This window comes from Aquarana catesbeiana, linkage group LG08, assembly GCF_042186555.1.
Source record: "Aquarana catesbeiana isolate 2022-GZ linkage group LG08, ASM4218655v1, whole genome shotgun sequence".
NCBI classification, from domain to species: domain Eukaryota; kingdom Metazoa; phylum Chordata; class Amphibia; order Anura; family Ranidae; genus Aquarana; species Aquarana catesbeiana.
In genome coordinates, this window is record NC_133331.1 from 228,762,117 (window position 1) to 228,786,278 (window position 24,162).

The 24,162-nt window shown below is 41.3% G+C and overlaps 1 protein-coding gene across 1 annotated transcript in view; it reads right to left on the reverse strand.

Moving 5' to 3' along the window:
• Nucleotides 1-5,299: 5,299 nt before the first annotated feature.
• Nucleotides 5,300-24,162, reverse strand: part of LOC141106282 (homeobox protein MSX-2-like) — a 32,453-nt gene continuing 13,590 nt past the window's right edge. The window contains exon 2 of the mRNA XM_073596924.1: nt 5,300-7,233. Coding sequence (XP_073453025.1) covers nt 6,821-7,233 — 413 coding nt within the window. The 3' untranslated portion in view covers nt 5,300-6,820. The remainder of the gene's footprint in view (nt 7,234-24,162) is intronic.

The window sequence follows — 24,162 nt, forward strand, 5'->3', positions numbered from 1 at the left end:
CACAATGTGCTACATTAAGGCAGTCCACACATTTTGAGGCACGGAAAACAGACATGACACTTTTTTTTATGTAGCACACCACAGTGCTACAATGCTGATGTCTTGCCACAACTGTAGAAGTGCATTGGGGTATCATTCAGAATGAATGGCACCACAATGTATTACAACCTGATTCATATTTACATTGCAATAATTTGCAGTAGGAATACATCAGTGTAAATGGACTCTTAATGTATTTTAAATTAAAATTGTGTAAGTGCCTTAAAGTGTTTGTAAAGTCACATTGTGACTTTACTTGTATCTCCTCCGGATTATGCTGCCAATAACTATAGTGTGTGTGTTTTTTTTTTTAAATTAAAAGGCTAAATACCTTTTCTGACACTGCAGCTGTGTGGTCACGTGACCCCCCTCTACTCTTCTTCCCAGATCTATGGAGAGAAGTGGGAGGGGCCGAGATTCCCCTGTGACATCAGCCGGCCAGCAGAGGTGGATCACGTGACCGCACAGCAGCTGTGTGGGAAAAGGTATGTAGCCTTTTCATTAAAAAAAAAAAAACACACACAATAGTTATTGGCAGCGTAATCCGGAGGGGATACATGCATATTTGATGCATATTGCAGCTGAATAGCGACGGGGGGGGGGCGGGGAAGAGAGCCGCTCTCACACTGACAGGCAGGAAGGGAAGGGGAGAGGGGAAAGATTTTTATTGCTGTCTGTGCTCCTGTTAATGGAGATCCACTCTCTCTTTGTCCTGTTTACTGTTATCACTGAAAGTGAAAGTAAAAAAAAAAAAATGTTTGGGTTGTCTTTAGTAAAGTAATAGAGGGAACATTTTCCAATGGGGACACTAGTTCTGGTGACCCTGGTGACACATCAGGCTTCCCTCACTTTGGAGGGATTTCCTCCCCCTTCCTGTTTTTGCTATTGGACAGGAAGTGAAGGGAAGTCTCCCCTATGGGACATAGCAAAAAACTGACAGGGGTTATAACCCTTCCTTACTCTATCCAAAATGAAAAAAAAAAGTTTTGCCTTTGGGTACACATTAAATTAACTTTGTGTTAGCCTCTTGCAATCCTCTATAACACAGTACTCAGACTTGGACAGAAATAGGCAGAACTGAGAGTCAATCGAATGTGCTGCATGCAAATGTGTTGAGGAACATGTTGATAGGGAAAGAAAGCAGAGTGAGCATCAGGATGATCGCATCAGTCTAATGTGATCGCATCAGTCTAATCTAAATGCTGGATATGAAGAGAGGAAACAACTGTATTTTAAACTAATCTTCCAGCTGCACAAAGCTCTTTCCATAATGTGTAAGTATGCACAACATTCTTGCATATTATGGAAGACTTACCTTATAGTCTGCTTTTCTCCAAATCTACCATTGCTCTTGCAACTTTGTCTGCCACCACTGCTGCTTTTTCCAGCTCCAGAATCTTCGCTCTTTGGTCATTGGTTGGCCACTGATGAAGTAATTCTTGCACATGTACTAGAGTGGGCAGTGTGCCACAGGCAATGTACATAAAGGCTGCTTTCACACTGGGGCGGCGGGTCCGTTAGAGATAAAACGCTAATAGTTTTATCAGCACTTTACCGCTGTTTAAGTGGCACTTTTTGCCCACTAGCGGGACGCTTTTAACCCCCCAAGAAAGGGTTAAAAGCGCCTGTGTTGCGGTGCTTCCGAAGCCCTGCCCATTCATTTCAATGAGCAGGGGCGGTGTAGGAGCGCTCCTACACCGCCCCAAAGATGCTGCTTGCAGGACTCTTTTTTGCAGGGCCCGCGAGTGCATCGCCCCAGTGTGAAAGCACTCAGGCTTTCACACTGGGGAGGCATGAGAGGCAGTTTTCTGGCACTTTTTTTTAGTGCTAAACCACCTGAAAACTGCCTCAGTGTGAAAGTAGCCAAAGAAAAACATTGCCTGAAGTCATTTTATAGCAGAAAGAGATTCCTGAGGCTCATAGAAAGTTTGTTGGCATTTTTAGTAGCATTTTCTTCGCTTTTTTTATAGGTTTAGCTCTGCTTATAATGGTTTGTATTCACCAGATGCTTTTGAAAATGCATGCATGAACTGACATTATGTTACTTTAGGACTTTTACCCTGCACAACAAAAGCAATTGCTTTTAAAAATGATAAGCTTTCATGTTGGAAAATGCAGTTGAATGAATGCGAAAGAGTCTCAAGTCTAATTGTCACAGTGATCAAATATGCCCATTTAAAAGGAGTTAAAGCCTAACTCTAGGAATACCATGACGCATTAATTTTTTTTGGACCAAGCTGACCCAATGTTAGGCGGGAAGCAGCCGACAGGGCCACCCACTGTTTGAATTTGGGCCAGTTCCTCCAAAAAGTGTATTGGCGAGCTGGAGCATGACATGAATGTCTACACTTAAGACCTAATTTCAGCCGACCCCTGTATCTAAATCTTAACTTGACGAAACTTCTTAACCTATCCATAAACCTGAACATGACCCTAAACTTAAAGTCCCACTCTGGGCCCAGCTTCTTAATTTTTTTTACTTTTAGGTTTTCCAGGAAGAGTTATAGCTTCTGTTGCCTTTTAAATCCTGTCTTTCTCTCTGTTGTGAGGTCTAATGAAACCCAAACTGTGTAGAGAGAATGGGGGAGTTGTAATACATACAGTCCCTCCATTTCCCCCCAAATTCCCAAGTCTGCAACAAAGATTATCAGATTAGGTTATGCTGGGCAGTCATGTAAAATGGCACATTTGACAAAACATAATCTAAGCTAGAGGGAACATGGAGATCTTATAAAGCTCAACTATTCAGCGTCTTTCAAAAGACTTCTCGTGGAGCCCAATCCTATATTATCAGGTCATTAATGATCTGGAGGGCAGTTTAAGGAGTACACATCAGTGAGTCTGGAATATTAATCTATAGATGACCCCTCATTGGTCTCAAATGTTCATTCAAACTCAATACCTCCTACTATTACCCTTCTAAAAATTTGCCTAACTAATGTAGAAGAAGATATCAGTCAGACACCAAACATGCCTGTTGTAATAGGATCCACCAGGCCAATAAGACACATGTCATATTTGGTGTCCAACAAATTGTAATTTTACTCTGCCAAATATTTCTGGTAAATAATGCTGTTTTTTTTTTGGTTGGTGAAACCTTGCCATATAGAAATATAGCTGGAATTAGGGGTGTGTCTGCTGGGCATAAAAAAATTGGAGCTCTGCAACACCTTCTCCAGAATCAAGCTGCACAAATATTAAGAACTCTTCCTTTATGAATAAGCTACTGTGGTGTAAACTCTGTTATATAGCTGTCTAGGTGTGGCAGTAAATGAATCAGACATTTTATAAAGGCCAGAATTGCAACAGAGGATTCTGTAAATACTCCATGTTTCCATTAAAACACATGGTGGTGGCTACCATGTACATGTGTAAACCTGCCTAGTTCATCTGCCCATTGACGCTTACCCTCAGTCTGCTGATGCTTAAATGTTCTCCCACGAGCTACTACAGAATCTCTGTGCAGGGTGTTTTTTATTATGCTTTTTAAGGCTCCATTAGATAGATTTCTCCTTACATCCTGTTCTGCCTGACAGTCATGAAATACCCAAAAAGTAAGCAGAATTGTTTCACTTGACAATACAGACAGCAATACAATTCTGACAGAGGTTTTGACCCTTCCCCACTCTTTAAAAAAGTTTTTTCCTGGAGATGAATTGTAATCCCCAACATTATACCTAACCCTATCTCTTTTATAACCCTTACACCTAATTCTTAAAGTATAACTAATAACAAAACTTTTTTTTAGTGGAGTGGAGATAAATTCAATACAGGAGGAATCTAACGAGCAGGGCCCTCTGATTCGTCCTCTATTGAATTGTATTGTACTTGTACTGTCTGCCCTAATGTTGTAAAGCGCTGCGTAAACTGTCGGCGCTATATAAATCCTGTATAATAATAATAATAATAATTAGAACACGTATTAGTTCTTTATTGCTGTCTGTGTCCCTGTGTTAGGTTGAGATTCACCCTCTCTATTTGTCCTGTTTATCATTATCAAAATATTGCCTAAAGTTCTACTAATCTAATAATTCTACTAACCTAACCTAATTTAACCTTACTCCTTAAAGCAGGGGTGTCCAAACTACGGCCCTTCAGCTGTTGCAGAACTACACTTCCCATGAAGCATTGTAAAACTCTGAAATTCCCAGACATTACTAGGCATGATGGGAATTGTAGTTCCTGAACAACTGGAGGGCCATAGTTTGGACACCTCTGCCTTAAAGCATTTGTCACGCCAAAAACAGTTTTTTTTAATGGTGGAGATGGATTAAAACACCTGTTGGGTTTTGTATTGTTATCTGTGGATCTGTTAGAGAGATTTATCCTCACTTCCTATCCTGCCATCAATGGTTTCACCAGACAGGTTCAGTGAGGGAAAATCTGAAACGGGACACAGACAAAAATAAAAATCTGACAGGGTTTCTAGCCTCCTCATCTCTACTGAAAAAAAGCATTTTCATTCCTGTCTGTGTTGCTGTTGGAGAGTTAAAGTGGTTGTTAAGCTACTATAATTCATTCATGCCATCCCCTCTGTTATATAACAATATGTGTCCCAGTGTCTGATCTATATATAAAAAAAATGCAGATTATACCTTATATTAGAGCATCTCCCAGCGCTCAAGTGACTCCTTGGCTCTCTCCCTTCCCCGGCTGACAGCTAAAGCAGCTGGGGAGGAGGGGAGGAGAGAGAGCCGAGGAGTCACGTGAGCACCGAGAGACCCTCTGATATAAGGTATAATCTGCATTTTTTTATATAGATTATACACTGGGACACATATTGTTATATAAGAGAGGGTCAGGGATGAAAATATTATAGTTTTGAAAGCAGCCAGAGGGGAAAGAGCGGGCACTGTCATGAGCAGACAGGCAGGAAGGGAGGGGGGAGAACAGGACAGAGAAAGACAGAGCAGGGCTGCGGCAAGTAAACTGACCACGGTGTCAGGGCTCAGTAGCCATGATAAACTGTGGTCAGTTTACAAGGGAAGGGCAGAACCAGGCAGGATCAGCCAGTTTTTTTTAGGTGATACAGGGGGCCAAATTACACAGCACAAGCACTGTGCTGTGTAACATGCTTTAGGGGAACAGGATTTTTTAGGGTAACAAACACTTTAACCTTGCTTCCTGCCTGGTAAAATGTCGTTAGCAGGAATTTCCATTCTAAACCTCGCTCACTCTATCCATAACTATATAAAAGAAAAAAGGTTTGGCTGGACATACACTATAAAGTAGCTATAGCTTTACTCCTTATTTTACCCCATTTCACAACAACAGAAGTTCATCATATTGATAAACTAAAATTTAATTTAACCAAAATCCATAACAGCATAATTTAGTGACAAAAACTCTGTGCAGAAAATATTATGTCAAATGCTAACAATCTGAAAATAATGGCCTTTAGTCCTCCTGTAGTAAGGCACAAAGGGATTGATTTATAAAGCAGTGAAAGTGACTTTCACCAAACATTCTCTGCTGGTGAATCAATCACTCCAATTTAAAACACATGCATTAGGAAGATTCATCTGCAGTGAATGCTTGCTGAATGTGAGATTCACCACCCCTACTGCTTTACCATGTCTTTCAAGAACTAAAATGAAAGTCTTGGTCATAGTTTACCTCCATTATTAAAGAAGGTCCTCTGGCCAAATATCATATTTAATATAATTACCTGGGCTGCAGGAAGTTTACAGTCAGATAACCAAAGAGACAGCCCACACTGATAATAATGATGTAAGTAGCATCTCAAGCTTAGCTAACATTGCATGTATGTGCTGCACATTTCTGATTAGCATCACATTGGCTGCACTGATACACATACAGTATGAGGGTTTGCCACAGGTCAATATGTACAGTACAGTGCAAAAGACACATATACAGTTTTGAATGTGTGCTGTGTCATCATCAACAGCACCAGACACCTTGTTGGCTACTCCATAGACAGCAGACAAAACTACAAGTAACCCACCTGTACCACCATGTATCACTACTATCAACAAAGCCATTTTCTGCTGACAAGGAGCACCTGTAATAGCAAGACTACGGTTTAGGTACGGGCTTTACTTTCCTCTTTAAAATAATTAAGTAATACATTTGACTGGATTACCTCTTTAATCTAAGTTTTCCTCATTAATACAATCTGCACGCCTTTGTGATGTCATTGTACTATGATGTAGTAAGGTATATTTGTAAAATGCGCCTGCAAACATTTTCTCCAATATACATGTAAGTGAGCCAGCACATCAGTTTTCTGACAGATCAGGTATAGTTGTCAACAGTTGGAGAACAAAATGACCTGGTAAGAGGGAAGGAATGTTATTAGAGTTAACAGGCGACTGTATCTACAATACTTTTACCCAGGCTACCTAAAACAGCAAATCATTTCACAGCAAAGCATTTGATGAGAAAACTGTACAACCAAATCTCTGTGCTTCTTGTGGTAAATAATAAATGTAAAAAACAATGCTAAAAAATATTATCCCCTTTACTCTTTTTGTTCCTGCAGCATTGCTGGATTGTTGTTGAAGAAAAGGCACCTAAGAGTAAAGTGCTCTATAGCGTCGTTGTCATATTAGTTTATATCAAATATTATTCCATCCTGATGTTGTATTTTGTGACTACTGCACATTCAGAAAGTCATATTGAATATTTTTGTTAAATCTATATGCTAGTCACCCTTAAGATAGGGGTAGGATATATAGTTCTCTTAGTTTTCAGTATTTTATGCCTTACAACACCCAAGAGATACCCTGTTTATCTAATACTTTGCTAATTTTGAATGTCTTTATAAGTAATACATTCCATATGTGACCGGAGTTGTGAACAATCCTGGAACAGGCATGGGAGGTCTCTGGAAAGAGTTAGGATGTCCATAAGGTGAAATGGACCCTAGCTGGGCAGTTAAAGGAAACGGAAGAGCAAAAGAGGGTAGTAATGGCTTGGCAGCCATTTTTAGCTTCTCTAGTTCAGCCTCTTGAAGCCTCTTTGCTTTGGCTCTTCTGTTTTGAAACCAGATCTTTACTTGTGTCTCTGTGAGGTTCAAAGAGCTTGAAAATTCAGCTCTTTCTGCAATAGAAAGGTATTGCTTCTGTCGAAATTTCCTTTCCAAGGCCAACAACTGAGAAGTGGTGAATGGAGTTCTTGGCTTTCTGTTATTCTTGTGCTTCCTCAAAGTGCATGGTGGAGGGCTTGGATGTCCTATGGAGAAGCAGAGAATAACAAAATTATAAGTTACACTACTGGGTACCTATATGTTAATTCCACTAATAAACCGTGTTGTGGTGATCCTTTTAAAAGCATTATTCACAACTATATTGGTTTAAAAATGATAAACACAGAAAGTATTTTAACCTCATTCTGGTAGATTTGCAAAAACAGCAGCACAAAATATCCATCAATAACAAATTTCTTTATTCTCCCTTATATTTATACATTATTTCTTTCTTCATTATTTCACCCCACTATTGGTTGTATATTTGCACTTAACCCCACTCTAATTGTGAGCACTGGATTTTAGTGTATATTGTGGATCAAATAATATATATCTATACTTTCTGCAGAAGTTCCTCACAATGGGTTTTGGTCTCAGTGCTGATTACACAGGAGGATCATTTGTCTATGGATTTATATCCACTCTGGATTTTTTGTGTGGGTTTGCTGTCATGGAACACATCACCGCAGTTCCCGAAAATGATGTTCTCAGGAGGTTCCCAGTATTCAGTACCATACCATCTATACACAGTTATTTTTGTAAGTAACACTTTAGGGGAGCTTCCAAATCCAATCTTCATAGATTTGTTTTACTTTATTAGATTACTTATACATGTATGCATCTCATTGCAGAACTTACACCACGTGCTTTCTCCTGAAGAGTGGCTAAAAGCCACGAAACGCGTCAAGCCAATAGATGCCGCGTGCAATACCACATATCAGATGTATACATCCTACTGTTTTTTATGCATTTTTTTATCCTTAGGAATATACAGTTTTTAATCATGTTCTTCAAGTGTTACCAATTACTTTAGAGATTGGAGGTTACAGGTCATACGGGTATCAACTGTAATGTATAATACAATATGTATATATCTATATGAATTTGTTGGAATGTTATTATTATGTAAAATTGTTTCGTACTTCAATGAATACTAATACAAGGATTATATATATACATATGTACAAATATAAAATAAATATAAAAATCAAATATATATTCATTATCCAACTTATTTTGCTACCGCATACTTCATTCAAGTCCTGCTCCTGTTTTTTGTTTTCATATTGTTAGGAATGGAGGCATTCGACCCCACCAGGTCACTGCTTCATTCAAAGTCCCAAACCTTTTTGCTTTTTACTTCTTGTTTTTCAATAACAAATGGCACAAATTCTATCTGTGGTTTATCTAAAAGGAATTTGCTATTTTTTTCTATATTTGGATATTAAGCAACCCCTCTGCAACTTTAAAGGTCCAGTCTACCCTAAGGCCCCTTTCACACTGGGGCGGGGGCGGCATCGGCAGTAAAACGCCGCTATTGTTAGCGACACTTTACTGTCGGTATTCCCCCGCTAGCGGCCGAGAAAGGGTTAAAAACCACTGCAAAGCGCCTCTACAGAGGCGCTTTGCCGGTGGTATTGCCGCGGCATCCCATTGATTTCAATAGGCAGGAGCGGTGGAGGAGCGGTATACACACCGCTCCTTCACCGCTCCAAAGATGCTGCTAGCAGGACTTTTTTTACTGTCCTGCCAGCGCACCGCTCCAGTGTGAAAGCCCTCGGGGCTTTCACATTGGAGACAAAGCAGTGACACTTTCAGGTCGGTTTGCAGGTGCTATTTTTAGCGCAATAGCGCCTGCAAACCAGCCAGTGTAAAAGGGGCCTTAGTGATCTGTTTAAAATGTCTTACTTAGCACTAATTTAATTTTTTAACTGAATCCTTTGCAACACTGTTTATTATGTATTTCTTAATGGCTAACTATGAAAATATATTTAAACATTTCATTAACATCCATATAATTGTCAGAAACCATGAATAAGAGTGAGACAGAAGTACAGTTAAATCACACTTGTTTAATAATAATAAAAAAAGGTAAACAGAGTAAACGTAGTCAAAACATAGCCAGAGCAATGTAGGAATTGCTCCAAGGACCGATTGGCTCGTTCTTTGGGCCCCATTAGACTGCGGGTGATACGCAGAGGAGAAAGCAAGCTGAATTCCCATCTATGCACAAAAGGCTTGCCAGAACCAGGACACAAACTGACTACCCCTGTCCGAGACAATCACTTTGGGTAGCCCATGTAAGTGAAAGATCTCCCGAGCAAAAATGGAAGCCAGTTCCTTAGAAGTGGGCAACTTCTTAAGTGGAATACAATGAGACATTTTTGAGAACAGGTCAACCACCATAAGGATAACTGTGTTGCACTGGGAGTTGGGTAACTCCACACTGAAATCCATAGAAAGGTGGGTCCAGGGCCTCTCTCCATTGGGTATGGTTGGAAGGAGGCCCACTGGAAGGTGTCATGGAGTCTTACTCTGAGCACACATGGAACAGGCAGCTACGAAGGCAGTTACATCAGCACGTAGACTAGGCCACCAGAATTGTTGGGAAATAGCCCAAAAGAGTTGACACTTCCCAGGGTGGCCAGCAGCCTTGGGAGAATTGTAAGTCTGGAGCACGGCAATATGGAGACTCTCTGGGACAAAGCAGCGGTCACAAGGTTTCTCAGGAGGAGCATGGACCTGAGCAGCAAGAATTTTGTCACCCAAAGGAAAAGTGAGACTGGTGCGAACCGTAGCCAGAATAAGATCAGGAGGAATCACAGGTACCGGAACAGACTCCATCTTGGAAGTGGAGGAAAATTGTCGTGACAAAGCGTCAGCCTTTACATTCTTAGTACCGGGTAAGAAAGAGACAATGTAATTGAAACTAGACAAGAAAAGAGCCCATCGTATCCTTCTGGGAGAGAGGCGTTTAGCCTCAGACAAGAATGTGAGATTCTTATGGTCAGTAAGAATGAGAACCAGCACAGTGGTACCTTTGAGGAGATGTCTCCATTCCTTCAGGGCTAAAATGATCGCTAACAGCTCTCTGTCACCAATCTCGTAATTGCACTCCGCAGGTGACAATTTCTTGGAAAAGTAGCCACAAGGATGCATAGCGCTCTCAGAGGTAGGATGTTGAGACAGAAGGGCGCCAACTCCAGTCTCAGATGTATCAACCTCAAGGATAAAAGGTAATGTAGGATCAGGATGTGCCAACACAGGAGCAGAAACAAAGGCAGCCTTGATACTCTCAAAGGCCTTAATGGACTCCGGAGACCAACTCTGTGGGTTACCGTCCTTTCTGGTCATATCAGTCAGGGGCTTGACCAGAGATGAGAAGTTACGCATAAACTTCCGATAATAGTTGGCAAAGCTAAGAAAATGCTGCAGAGGATGTAAACCCATGAGTCCGGGCCACTGTAGGACTGCTGAAAGTTTCTCTGGGTCCATCGAAAAACCAGCAGTGGAAATGACATAACTCAGGAATTTGACCTGTTCACGATGGAATTCATACTTCTCCAATTTACAATAGGGATTGTTCTCTCTTATTGTAGTTTCTGAAGCACATGACAGACATCTGTGTGGTGGTTCTCCAGGGACTTGGAAAATATGAGGATATCGTCGAGATAAACCACCACACATAACTTCAACAAATCTCGGAGGACATCGTTAATAAATTCCTGGAAAACTGCCAGGGCTTTACAAAGGCCAAAAGGCATTACGAGGTACTCATAATGGCCTGTTCTGGTATTAAACACAGTTTTCCACTCGTCGCCCTCCTTAAACAAGATTGTGTGCCTCTCTCAAATTAAGCTTTGTGAAAACCGTTGCTCCCTTGAGGCGGTCAAATAACTCCGTAATCAACGGAATCGGATAGGCATTCTTAATCGTGAAACGAATGAGACCCCTATAATCAATACAAGGTCTCAGTTCCCCAGTCTTCTTCTTCACAAAGAAGAAACCAGCACCAGCAGGAGACAAGGATTTGCAAGTGAAACCTTGAGAAAGTGCGTCTACAACATACTCCTCCATTACCTTATCCTCCAAGACCGACAAAGGGTAAACCCGGCCACGAGGGGGTATGGTACCAGGTTGAAGGTCAATTGCACAATCATACCACTGGTGTGGAGGCAAACTACCAGCTTGACCATTGTCAAAGACATCGCTAAAGTCACGGTACTCCTCTGTCAGGGAGGAGACTGAAGAGGTGCACAGGACCTTAGCTACTTTCTGGAAGCATGTCTTACTGTATTGTGGCAACCAGGAGAGAACCTCAGCACGGAGCCAATCAAAAGAGGGGTTGTGCCTCTGTAACCAAGGATAACCAATAACCAGCAGAAACTTAGGTAAGGAAATAACTTGGAATTGGATTATCTCATGGTGAAGAGCTCCTACGGCCATGGACAACAGAACAGTCTCATGAGTCACATGGGCAGGCTGTAGAGGTCTCCTGTCAAAAGCCTCAATGGCAAGTGGAGTGTCACGCATCTGCAGCATAATCGAGTGCTTCGATACAAAGGCAGCATCAATGAGCAGGCCTCTAGCCCCAGAGTCAATTAGGGCCTGTATCTTGACGGATGACTCAACCCAAGAAAGGGTAACCGAAACCAGGGGCTTTCTTCTGGATAACTGGGGATGAAACAACGTCACCTAAGGTCTGTTCGTGACAAGACCTCAAGGTTCAGGGGTTCCCTGGACAGGTAGGACAAGACTTCAAAAAGTGACCTGCCTGGCAACAATAAAGGCACAATCTCTCCCTCCTCCTAAGGGTTCTCTCATTTGCAGAGAGACGTGTGAAGCCCAATTGCATGGGTTCATCTTCATTGACTGACTCGGTACCAGGAGGCAGGGGAGGTGAGGGAGGCAAGGGTGGGACTTCAAATCTCATAGACAAATGTACAGGAGGCTCCTGCAAGCGATATTTAAAAGAGAGTCTTTCTCAGAGTCTGGAGTAGCAGCAGGGACAGCCTGCAACACAGGCTGTACTGGAGCAGCCACAGTGGGAGATTCCAGGTGAGCCGTGTAACTCAGGAGCATTTGTAATGCCATGGTAAACTGATCCATGCGGTGATCCTGCTCAACCAATCTGGGAAAAATATTACCAACAAGTGGATTGACTGTATGGCCTTCGCCTACTGTCAGAAACCATGAATCAAACTGAGACAGAAGTACAGTTAAATCACACTTGTTTAATAATAATTAAAAAAAGGTAAACAGAGTGAATGTAGTCAAAACATAGCCAGAGTTCAGGAACCAGAACGGATAGTCAGACAAGCCAAAATGTCAGGGAGCCAGAGAACAGCATAGTAGAACAGCAAGCAGGGTCTGGAGCCAGAAGAAATGTCAGACAAGCAATTCTTTAACCTCCCTGGTGGTTTTCACGAGTGTGGCTCGGGGTTAAATTTCAGCACCATTAATGGTAACCCCGAGCCACACTCAGGATTACATCTCAGGATCCTGGTGCGGTATACTTACCTTGTCCCCAGGATCCTGCAATGTCCCCCCGCTGTGTCCTCCGCCTGAAGCCTCTCTGTACCGGGCTCCGTTCCCTGCGAGCTTCGTGACGCATGTTGGCGGAGCCTGGTGGCAAATTCAAAAAAGTGAAAATTCATAATACTATTGCCCTGTACACACGGTCAGATTTTCTGACGGAAAATGTGTGATAGGACCTTGTTGTCAGAAATTCCGACTGTGTGTGGGCTCCATCACACATTTTACATTGGAATTTCCGACACACAAAGTTTGAGAGCAGGCTATAAAATTTTCCGACAACAAAATCCGTTGTCGGAAATTCCGATTGTGTGTATGCAAATCCGACGCACAAAGTGCCACGCATGCTCAGAATAAATTAAGAGACGAAAGCTATTGGCTACTGCCCCCTTTATAGTCCCGACGTATGTGTTTTACGTCACCGCGTTCAGAACGATCGGATTTTCCGACAACTTTGTGTGACCGTGTGTATGCAAGACAAGTTTGAGCCAACATCCGTCGGAAAAAATCCATGGATTTTGTTGTCAGAATGTCCGATCAATGTCCGACCGTGTGTACAGGGCAATACAGTACACTGTAATCTTACAGACTACAGTACTGTATGAAATCATTTCACATCCCTTTTGTCCCTAGTGCTTTGTCCAGTGCCCTACATGCAGTTTTATATGATATATACTGTTCTTTCTACCTGGAAACTGGAGATTGTCCATAGCAACCAAAAAAGTGTCCCTTTACGTCAAAAGTGTTTTTAGACCAGCTAGAAAACAGCGATAGTAAATGAGAACACTTGCAGAATTGAGCGATAGTGAATCATGGGGAAATTTATTTTATTATATTATTATTTTTTATAATTATTTATATTTATTTATTCTATTATAATTTATGATTTTGTGTTTCAAACTTCATCATACCCGAGATATCTACTAGACTCTTGGTGGACAGATTTAAGTGTGCTATTGCTAAGAATTACAGGCCTACAATATAAAACGCCAAATTTCTATGCAAAATAATTTTACCGCTTTGAGACGCAAAAATCTGAAATAATCATACCGTCAGGGAGGTTAACAGGAACACAGGAGAGCGTCTCTAGAGATGTGACCAAGGTGAAGGCAGAAATCATCTGGACTGGACGGCTTAAAGCAGGCCATACACGGTCGCATTTCAAACTAATTTTCTTTTCAAAATCAGAAAGTTCTTTTTTTTTGTGATCCGATGATGCCACCATTGATTTTCGAAATTCGGCCGACCAAGCCTTCAATTTCACCTGAGAGAATTTCTTTTCTCTCAGTAAATTTTCTTTTCTTATTACAATTCTCGCACGATTCTCCCATCATTGATTAGAAAATCGTTCGTTTTTCTAAAAATTTCCAACATGTCTGATTCCTCAAATTTGATTGCCGCACAAAAATTGGCCGTTGTTGCAGCCCACTAATGGTGCGAAAATCGTATGAAAAACTTATGCCCTGTATACACGATAGGATTTTCCGATGGAAAATGTGTGATAGGACCTTGTTGTCGGAAATTCCGACCGTGTGTAGGCTCCATCACACATTTTCCATAGGAATTTCCGACACACAAAGTTTGAGAGCTTGCTATAAAATTTTCCGATCGTGTGTACACAAATCCGACACACAAAGTGCCACGCATACTCAGAATAAATTAAGAAACAAAAGCTATTGGCTACTGCCCCGTTTATAGCCCCGATGTACGTGTTTTATGTCACCACGTTCAGAACGATCGGATTTTTCGATAACTTTGTGTGACTGTGTGTATGCAAGACAAGTTCGAGCCAACATCCGTCGGAAAAAATCCATGGATTTTGTTGTCGGAATGTCCGATCAATGTCCAACCGTGTGTACAGGGCATTAGATACAATTTTCGAAAGAAAATTCTTTCGAAATTCGAAACTTGTATGGCTGGCATTAATAGGCAGTACTGACGAGCAGGTTATCATCAACAGGTGAGTCACTGTAGAGAGATAGGAGCTGGCAATTAGCCGACAGCTGAGCAGCCAGCCCAGAGAAGGAAGGGCTGAGCCCAGCCCTGACAATAATTTGATAGAGGTAGCTTTTTAAACCCTTTTAATAAGTTTCAATGGGTTATAGTTATTTTAAAGAATAACTCCACTTTTTTTGGGGGAAAAAAAACATTCCCCTCTTGATTATCTATGTACATTGCAGGGATTTTAACCACTTGCCGCCCGTTTAATTTACTTATACAGCAGCAAGGTGGCACTGCTACGCCGGATTACATACAGTACCTAGTACGGCACTTCTGGGTCTGTGGCGCGCATGTGCATCATCCAGCACAGAGGCAGAACGGCGGTCTGCCTATGTAAACAAGGCAAATAGCCGTTCTGCCAGTAGGGAAGGCATGGATTCTGTGTTCCTAGTAAAAAAAATATATAAAATAATAAAAAATAAATAAAAATATCCTATAGTTTGTAGACGATATAACTTTTGCACAAACCAATCAATATACGCTTATTGGTATTTTTTGTACCAAAAATATGTAGCAGAATACATATTGGCCTAAATTGATGAAAAAATTAGATTTTTTTCAATTTTTTTATTGGAAATGTTTTATAGCAGAAAAAAAAATATTGTTTTTTTCAAAATTGTCTGTCTTTTTTGCTTATAGCGCAAAAAATAAAAATTGCAGAGGTGGTCAAATACCACCAAAAGAAAGCTCTACCTGTGGGAAATAAAGGACATAAATGTTTTTTGGGTGCAGTGTCGCATGACTGTGCAATTGTCAATCAAGGTAACGCAGTGCCGTATTGCAAAAAATGGCCTGGTCATGAAGGGGGGTAAATGGAGGTCACGTGGTTAACAAATGTCGCAGATTCCTACCTTTTGTTATTATGAAGAAATTGCTGTTTGTTTATCTGTGTCCATGTAGAGTGAATCTCTTTTGGGGCGTTCTGCATACCATCTGTGTACAGAACGCCTCCAGGCGGCCATATTGCATTGCATTTTACAGAAAATTACAGCGCTGCAGATTGAAAAGGAAAGGTAATTCTTAATAACATTCAATTACAAAATGACTTGAGTCGCAATTGTATATGCTATATTTTTTGCTATATTCAGCTTTCTATGCAGAACATACATGCAATGATCTGTAGCAGATCAATCACAGAATAAATTGGCAATCCTTTTCCACAGATTTAGACCAAATGCTCAAATTTTGATTTTCAGTATACTTTAAGCAGACATTCTTATGCCCCGTACACAGGATCGGACATTCCGACAACAAAATCCATGTTTTTTTTTTCCAACCGATGTTGGCTCAAACTAGTCTTGCATACACACGAAATCACACAAATCTTGTCAGAAATTCCGAACGTCAAGAATGCGGTGACATACAACACGTACAACGAGCCTAGAAAAATGAAGTTCAATAGCCAGTGCGGCTCTTCTGCTTGATTCCGAACTTTGTGCATCGGAATTGTGTACACACAATCGGAATTTACGACAACGGATTTTGTTGACGGAAAATTTGAGATCCAGATCTCAAATTTTGTGTGACGGAAATTCCAATGGAAAATGTCCGATGGAGCCTACACACAGTCGGAATTTCCGACAACAAGCTCCCATCGAACATTTTCCATTGGAAAATCCAACCGTGTGTACGGGGCTTAAGAAATAGACTGATTTTATGAAAAATACAATCAAAAATGCTAAGTGATATTTTGTGATTGAGTGTGTTCACATGCCAAGTAGCAAGTGGTTTACTTTAGCTATACAGTATGTGGTGTCATCATGGCTTTTTTCTGAAACATAAACAAAAAATAAATCATAAAAAATAATTGATAAGAACAAACCTTTCAATTTGTTGATTAAAAAATCGGTTACATTTCCTACCTGGTGTATGTAAACCCAAAATCTATTTTTTCAGTATGTTTGGCATCATTGCTCATTGAATGCAACTTTCTAGAGCAAATAATTTTTTGTGACTTTATTGCAATACTTCCTACCTAAATATACTGGCAGTAACAGCACTTCATGTGGCAGGCTGACAACACTAAGTCACTGCCTTACAATTAGTAGAAGCATTGTCAGCATGCCGTGTTTGCACCTATACCTTGACTTTTGCACCTTTAGCCTTTGGGTTGCCTATCAAGTCTGGTAACCAAATGGGCAGCTAAAAGAACTTGCATGCTAAGCTCACAATGCCACTGCCAATTGCAGAAATCTGCTTATTATAAATGTATGTGTATAGACACCATCAATGTTTTTATAGGTATAGGGAACCAAACTGTAGCATCATTTGTCTCATCTGTCTGAAATAATGGTGGTTTGGATGTTGAAAATGTGCCTTTTTGTCTGACTGTCACAATAGTTTTTTTTTTTTTTCGTCTTTTGGTTGAACTCAATGGACATGAGTTCGGATTTTCTGCAGACAAAACCTCTGACTTTTGTTTGAAGGACGTTGGCCAGGAACTTGTCTTGAATACAAACGACAAGGAATTGTCGGCCAACAAACACGAACTTAGTGACGTACTACGTGGTTTCCAAATCTGAACGGCCGTTTGTCAACCAGCCATGTTACAGAATCGGAGGAGATAACGTGTTATTTATTATTGGCTTTGGAGTTATTGCTTTGGCCCAAGTCCAGTTCAGGAACATGAGAAGGAGGATTTCTTGGACCAAAAATTGGTTGCTTTATTAATGGTGACCAATTATGTCATATGCCTTTGCTGCGGGAGCTCCAGGAGAATAATCCAGATGATTTTTGGAATTATCTCCAGATGACGGACCCCTGCTTTCACCAACTCTTGGCTATGTTGACCCCCTATATTAAGAAGCAGGACACATGCACGAGGCTTTTATTTTATTTTTTTTGTTGAATAATGATTTGATTTGGAATATTTTCGATATTTTTGGATGCATCGATGCACTTTACATTTACATGCACTTTTTGGTTAAGGAGAATAATACTTGGCTATGTGTTTTACTTCAAATGACAGTTTGGGAGTAGGCAGTTACATTTTAACTACTTCAGCCCCAGAAGATTTGGCTGCTCAATGACCAGAGCATTTTTTGCTATACGGCACTGCGTTGCTTTAACAGACAATTGCGCACGTTATACCCAAACAAAACTGACGTCCTTTTTTTCCCACAAATAGAGATTTCTTTTGGTGGTATTTGATCATCTCTGTGGCTTTTATTTTTTGCGCTATAAACAAAAAAAGAGTGACAATTTTGAAAAAAACACAATATTTTGTACTTTTTGCTATAATAAATATCCCCAATTTAAAAAAAAAAAGCGAATTTTTTTCTCAGTTTAGGCCGATATGTATTGCTCTACATATTTTTGGTAATAAAAATCGCAATAAGCAAAAGTTATAGCGTCTACAAAATAGGGGATAGATTTATGGCATTTTTACTATTATTATTTTTTTTTGCTAGTAATGGCAGCGATCTGCATTTTTTATCGTGACTGGGACATTATGGCGGACACATCGGACACTTTTGACTCATTGTTAGGATGATTGACAATTATACAGCGATCAGTGCTATAAAAATGCACTGATTACTGTATAAATGTCACTGGCAGGGAAGGAGTTAACACTAGGGGGCGATTAAGGGGTTAACTGTGTTCCCTGACTGTGTGTTCTAACTGTAGGGGGAGGGGACTGACTAGAGGGGATAACAGATCGTGGTTCCTAGCTATTAGGAACTCACGATCTGTTTCTCCTCACAGAACAGAACAGGGATGTGTGTGTTTACACACACACATCCTTGTTCTGCCTCTCATGCCCGCAACCGCTCGTGGCAGGCGGTCATCGCAACCGTCGGCCATGAGCATTGGCACCCCCGTGGTGTGGCAGCGCACGCCTGCTATCCCGCTTAAGGCTGCTCTCACACTGGGGCGTCGGTGCCGGCGGCGCTTTACTGTCGTTTTTGTGGAGGTTTTCGGCTGCTAGTGGGGCGCTTTTTACCCCCGCTAGCGGCTGAAAAAGGGTTAAAATGACCCGAAAAGTGCCGATGCAGCGGCGCTTTGCCGGTGGTTCGGCGGCACTGCCCATTCATTTCAATGGGCAGAAGCGGTTTAGGAGCGGTGTATACACTGCTCCTTCACCGCTGCAAAGATGCTGCTTGCAGGAGTTTTTTTTACATCCTGCCAGCGCATCGCCTCAGCTTGAAAGCATTCGTGCTTTCACACTGAGACTGCAGGGGAGCCATTTTTCAGGCGCTTTACAGGCGCTATTTTTGGCCCAAAAAGCACCTGAAAAATGCCTCAGTGTGAAAGGGGACTAAAGGAGCCAATGTATAGCTATGACGGCTCGCGGAAAGTGCCAACCTGCTGCAGTATAATGACAGCGGCTGGTCGGAAAGCAGTTAAAAAATACAATGTAAAATTAACAAGGGACACCAACATAGTTGTATCTTTGATCTTAAAAACTACGGGATAATGGTGTTGTGGTAACTTGCACCAACAAAAAATAACAAGCATAATAATATTATTCTTGATATCACTAGAAAAAAAAAGCCTTTAAAAATTAGTTTGCCATAACTCCATCAGTATCACCAGCAAAGCAGCTTCATTATTATCCCATTAACCACTTGACAACTGGGCACTTAAACCCCCTTCCTAACCAGACCAATTTTCAGCTTTTGGTGCTCTCACATTTTGAATGACAATTACTCAGTCATGCAACACTGTATCTTTATGAAATTTTTGTCCTTTTTTCACACAAATAGAGCTTTATTTTGGTGGTATTTAATCACTGCTGGGTTCTTTATTTTTTGCGCCGTAAAAGAAAAAAGACCGAAAAATCTGTAAAAAAATACATTTTTCTTCATTTCTGTTATAATATTTAGCAAATTAGTAATTTTTCTTCATATATTTTGGCCAAAATTTATACCGCTACATATCTTTGGTAAAAATAACCCAAATCGGTGGATATTATTTGGTCTTTTTGAAAGTTATAGAGTCCAAAAGCTATGGTGCGCATATCTGAAAATTGATCACACCTGAATTACTGACGGCCTATCTAACTTCTTGAGACCCTAACATGCCAGAAAAGTACAAATACCCCCCAAATGACCCCTTTTTGGAAAGAAGACATTCCAAGGTATTTAGAAAGATGCATGGTGAGTTTTTTGAAGTTGTCATTTTTTCCCACAATTCTTTGCAAAATCAAGGTTTTTTTTTTACTTTTTTTTTTTTTCCACAAAATTGTCATATTAGCAGGGTATTTCTCACAGACCGCATATGCATACCACAAATTACACCCCAAAACACATTCTGCTATTACTCCCGAGTATGGTGATACCACATGTGTGAGACTTTTACACAGCGTGGCCACATACAGAGACCCAACATGCAGGGGAGCACCTTCAGGCGTTCTGGAGCACCCAGGCCAATTCTGACATTTCTCTCCTACATGTAAAAATCATCATTTATTAGCTAGAAAATTACTTAGAACCCCAAAACATTAGACCCTAGAGAATACAATGGCGGTCGTTGCAACTTTTTATCTCGCACGGTATTTGCGCAGCAATTTTTTTAACGCTTTTTTTTGGAAAAAAAAATGTTTTGTGCTTTACAAAAACCAAAACAGTAAAGTTAGCCCAATGTTTTTGCATAATGTGAAAGATGAAGTTACGCCGAGTAAATAGATACCCAACATGTCACCCTTCAAAATTGCACGCGCTTGTGGAATGGCGCCAAACTTTGCTACTCAAAAATCCCCATAGGCGACGCTTTAAAATTTTTTACTGGTTACATGTTTTGAGTTACAGAGAAGGTCTAGGGCCAGAATTATTGCTCTCGCTCTACCGATCGCAGCGATACCTCACATGTGTGGTTTGAACACCGTTTTCATATGTGGGCGGGACTTACGTATGCGTTCGCTTCTGCATGCGAGCACACAGGGACAGGGGCGCTTTAAACATTTTTTTTTTTTTTTTATTGTTCATTTTACTTTATTTATTTTAGTTTGATGCTTTTTTCCAAAAAAAAAAATTTTTGAGCACTTTTATTCCTATTACAAGGAATATAAACATCCTTGTAATAGGAATATGGCATGACAGGTCCTCTTTACAGTGAGATATGGGGTCAATAAGACCCCACATCTCACCTCTAGGCTGGGAAGCCTGAAATTAAAAAAAAAAAAAAAAAAAAAGATCCTGGCTTCGATCGTAGCGGTGAGTCGGTAGAAGCACCGCAAGGCGGCGGGAAGGGGGGACGTCCCCTCTCGCCTCCCGTAAGAACGATCAAGCAGTGGAACAGCTGCTATGATCATTCTCATGGTGTAGGGAATCGCCGGCTGAAAAAGCTGATATCTGAATGATGCCTGTAGCTGCAACCATCATTCGGATATCTCCGCACAAAGTCAAGGACGTTGTATGACGGCCGGCGGGCGGGAAGTGGTTAAAACGCTTTTTTTTTTTTTAACACAAAGTTGTCCATTTATACAATATTTCTACCACATAACATGTACATGCCAAAAATGACACCCCAAAATAGATTCTCCTGCTCCTCCTGAGTACGGCGATACCCCCATGTGTGAGACTTCCACAGCCTGGCCACATACAGAGGGCGAGTACAGCTGAGCATGGCTCAGCATGGCAGGGTATGGCGGGGTATTGCGGAGTATGGCAGGGTATTGCGGAGTATGGCGGGGTATTGCGGAGTATGGCGGGGTATTGCGGGGTATGGCGGAGTATGGCGGGGTATGGCGGAGTATGGCAGGGTATGGCAGGGTATTGCGGAGTATGGCGGGGTATGGCGGAGTATGGCGGGGTATGGCAGGGTATTGCGGAGTATGGCGGGGTATTGCGGAGTATGGCAGGGTATGGCGGAGTATGGCGGGGTATGGCGGAGTATGGCGGGGTATTGCGGAGTATGGCGGGGGCATGGCAGAGTATGGCGGGGGGCATGGCAGAGTATGGCGGGGGCATTGCAGAGTATTGTGGGGGCATTGCAGAGTATTGCACAGCATTGCAGAGTATTGTGGGGGCATTGCAGAGTATTGTGGGGGCATTGCAGAGTATTGCACAGCATTGCAGAGTATTGTGGGGGTATTGCAGAGTATTGCAGAGTATTGTGGGGGTATTGCAGAGTATTGTGGGGGCATTGCAGAGTATTGCAGAGTATTGTGGGGGCATTGCAGAGTATTGTGGGGGTATTGCAGAGTATTGCACAGCATTGCAGAGTATTGTGGGGGTATTGCAGAGTATTGCACAGCATTGCAGAGTATTGTGGGGGTATTGCAGAGTATTGCACAGCATTGCAGAGTATCGTGCTGGTATTGCAGAGTATTGCACAGCATTAGTAGTGAGGGATGGCTGAGCATGGATGGATGGATGTCTCTGTGCAGCGCTGTGGGCACTACACATCCAGCCCACAGCGCTGCAGACATCCATCCATCCCCCTCCCCGCTCACAGTGTACCGATCGGTACACAGGAGGGGAGGAGAGGAAACGGCGTCATCAGATGACGCCGGTCTGTTTACATGTGATCGCGCCGTCATTTGACGGCTCGATCACATGGTAAACGGCCGCGATCAGCGGCCATTTACCGGGATCCGTGATGCGCCGGGTCCCCTGGACCCGGCGGTCACGGATGTGTTCGGGTGCGCGCCCCAGGGGGCGCACGAGAGGGGAATTCTGGGAGGACGTCATAGTACGTCCATCCAGAGTTATCCAACCGCCCTGCAGCCGTCATTCGGCTATGGGCCGGTTGGTAAGTGGTTAAAGAAGAAGAGAATTGTGCGCTGCATTTCAAGATTTCATAATTTGCCACGTCACGAATGTTAATTCTCCATTACGAACGCTAGTTTACAGGACCGACCACTTCCAGCTCCTCCTTGCTTTTGAGCATGTGTGTTTGTACTTTTGTCCAATGAACTTGTGTACACACACTCAGAAAATCCGACAACAGACATTTGTCCACGCCATTTGTCTGCCATCCAACATTTGTTCGCAGAAAATCCAACAACAATTGTCCGTGGAGCGTACAAACGGTCAGATTTTCCGCCAACAGCCTGTCATCACACAATTCCCGTCAGAAAAAATCTGATCGTGTGTACGAGGCTTAACTATGCAATTTGTGTTAGTTTTGTACCAATAAAAATTAACCCAAAAGTCAATATTATTAGAAATGTGTGATTGTAATGATTTTACTTACCTTTCATTACAACAGAAATTTTAAAAAATATATAACTTGATGCTTCGATACTCTGAATTAGTAATTGCTATTTATTGCTATTTATTGCTATTTAACATGCTAGGATTTTCTGACCTTTGAGGCTTGATAATAGGTAGTTTGTTGTTTATATGTTGTCTATATTTATTATTTGGCAACCTTGTGGTTCATCAGAACTGCATTTTAGACAAAATGTTGAGGAATAGGTTTGGGTCCCCACAACCAAGGGTTCAAGGCAAATCCTACGGATTTGAGAAGAGAATTCAGGAGAATTTTTTTTTTTTTATGTACTGCATGGCATTTGAACTATAGCCAGCAGGATTAGATAGGTTAGTAAGGGTGACATTTTGGATAAGTCAGGTGTCACTATAAAAAGGGGACACAATGACACAATGTATTGGAAGCTACAGTATGGAAGAATACAGAAAGCTGACAAACTGCATAGGGAAAGATTAAGTCAGTTAAGACACTGTACTTTAAGGCTTCATGCACACTGGGTATAAAAAGAAAAGGGTTTTTATTTTACTAAGGTTTTTTTGGGAGTTTATTTTGGAATATATTGTTTTTTATTTTATTGGAATTTTATTTTAAGATTTTTTTTTTAATGCAGTAAAGCTTACCTTAAAAAAATAGGATTTTGTTTCAGGGGTAGTATTTTGGCGTTTTCTTCTCTTTTATTTTATATAGATAGGACCATTTTTTGAGTAACAAGTAAATGCTGCATGGTTCAAACTGCAGCATTTATTTGTTACTGACCATATGTCTCTAGAGCTGCCTTTTGTTTGCAACACATTGCTGCATTGATTGAATGCAAAAAAAGAGAAAGCACAAGAACAGCGTGCACTTATACCACCTCACACTATATCACTCATATTCACCACACCATCTTATAAATGTTAGACATACACCGGTTAGGCCTTACCCCTGATTAAAACTGTCCTGCTGCTGCCCAATTTTACACTGTTGTATTCTTTGCAGTATCTTAATTCTTGTAGTGCAGCTATGCAGTGGAATAACGTCCTTACAGGATGTCTCCAATTTACAAGCCAACCTCAATGCACTGTCTAATTGGGCAACTAAGTGGCAAATGAGGTTTAATGTTGAGAAATGTAAAGTTATGCACTTGGGGGCTAAGAATATGCATGCATCATACATACTAGGGGGAGTACAACTAGGGGAATCCATAGTGGAGAAGGATCTGGGGGTTTTGGTAGATCATAAGCTCAATAATAGCATGCAAAGCCAAGCTGCGGTTTCCAAAGCGAGCAAAGTCCTTTCTTGCATTAAGAGAGGTATGGACTCCAGAGAGAGATATCATTTGCCCCTGTACAAATTTTAGTAAGACCGCATCTGGAATATGCAGTTCAGTTTTGTGCACCAGTTCTTAAGAAGGATATCGGGGAACTGGAGAAAGTGCAGAGAAGGGCAACCAGACTGCTAAT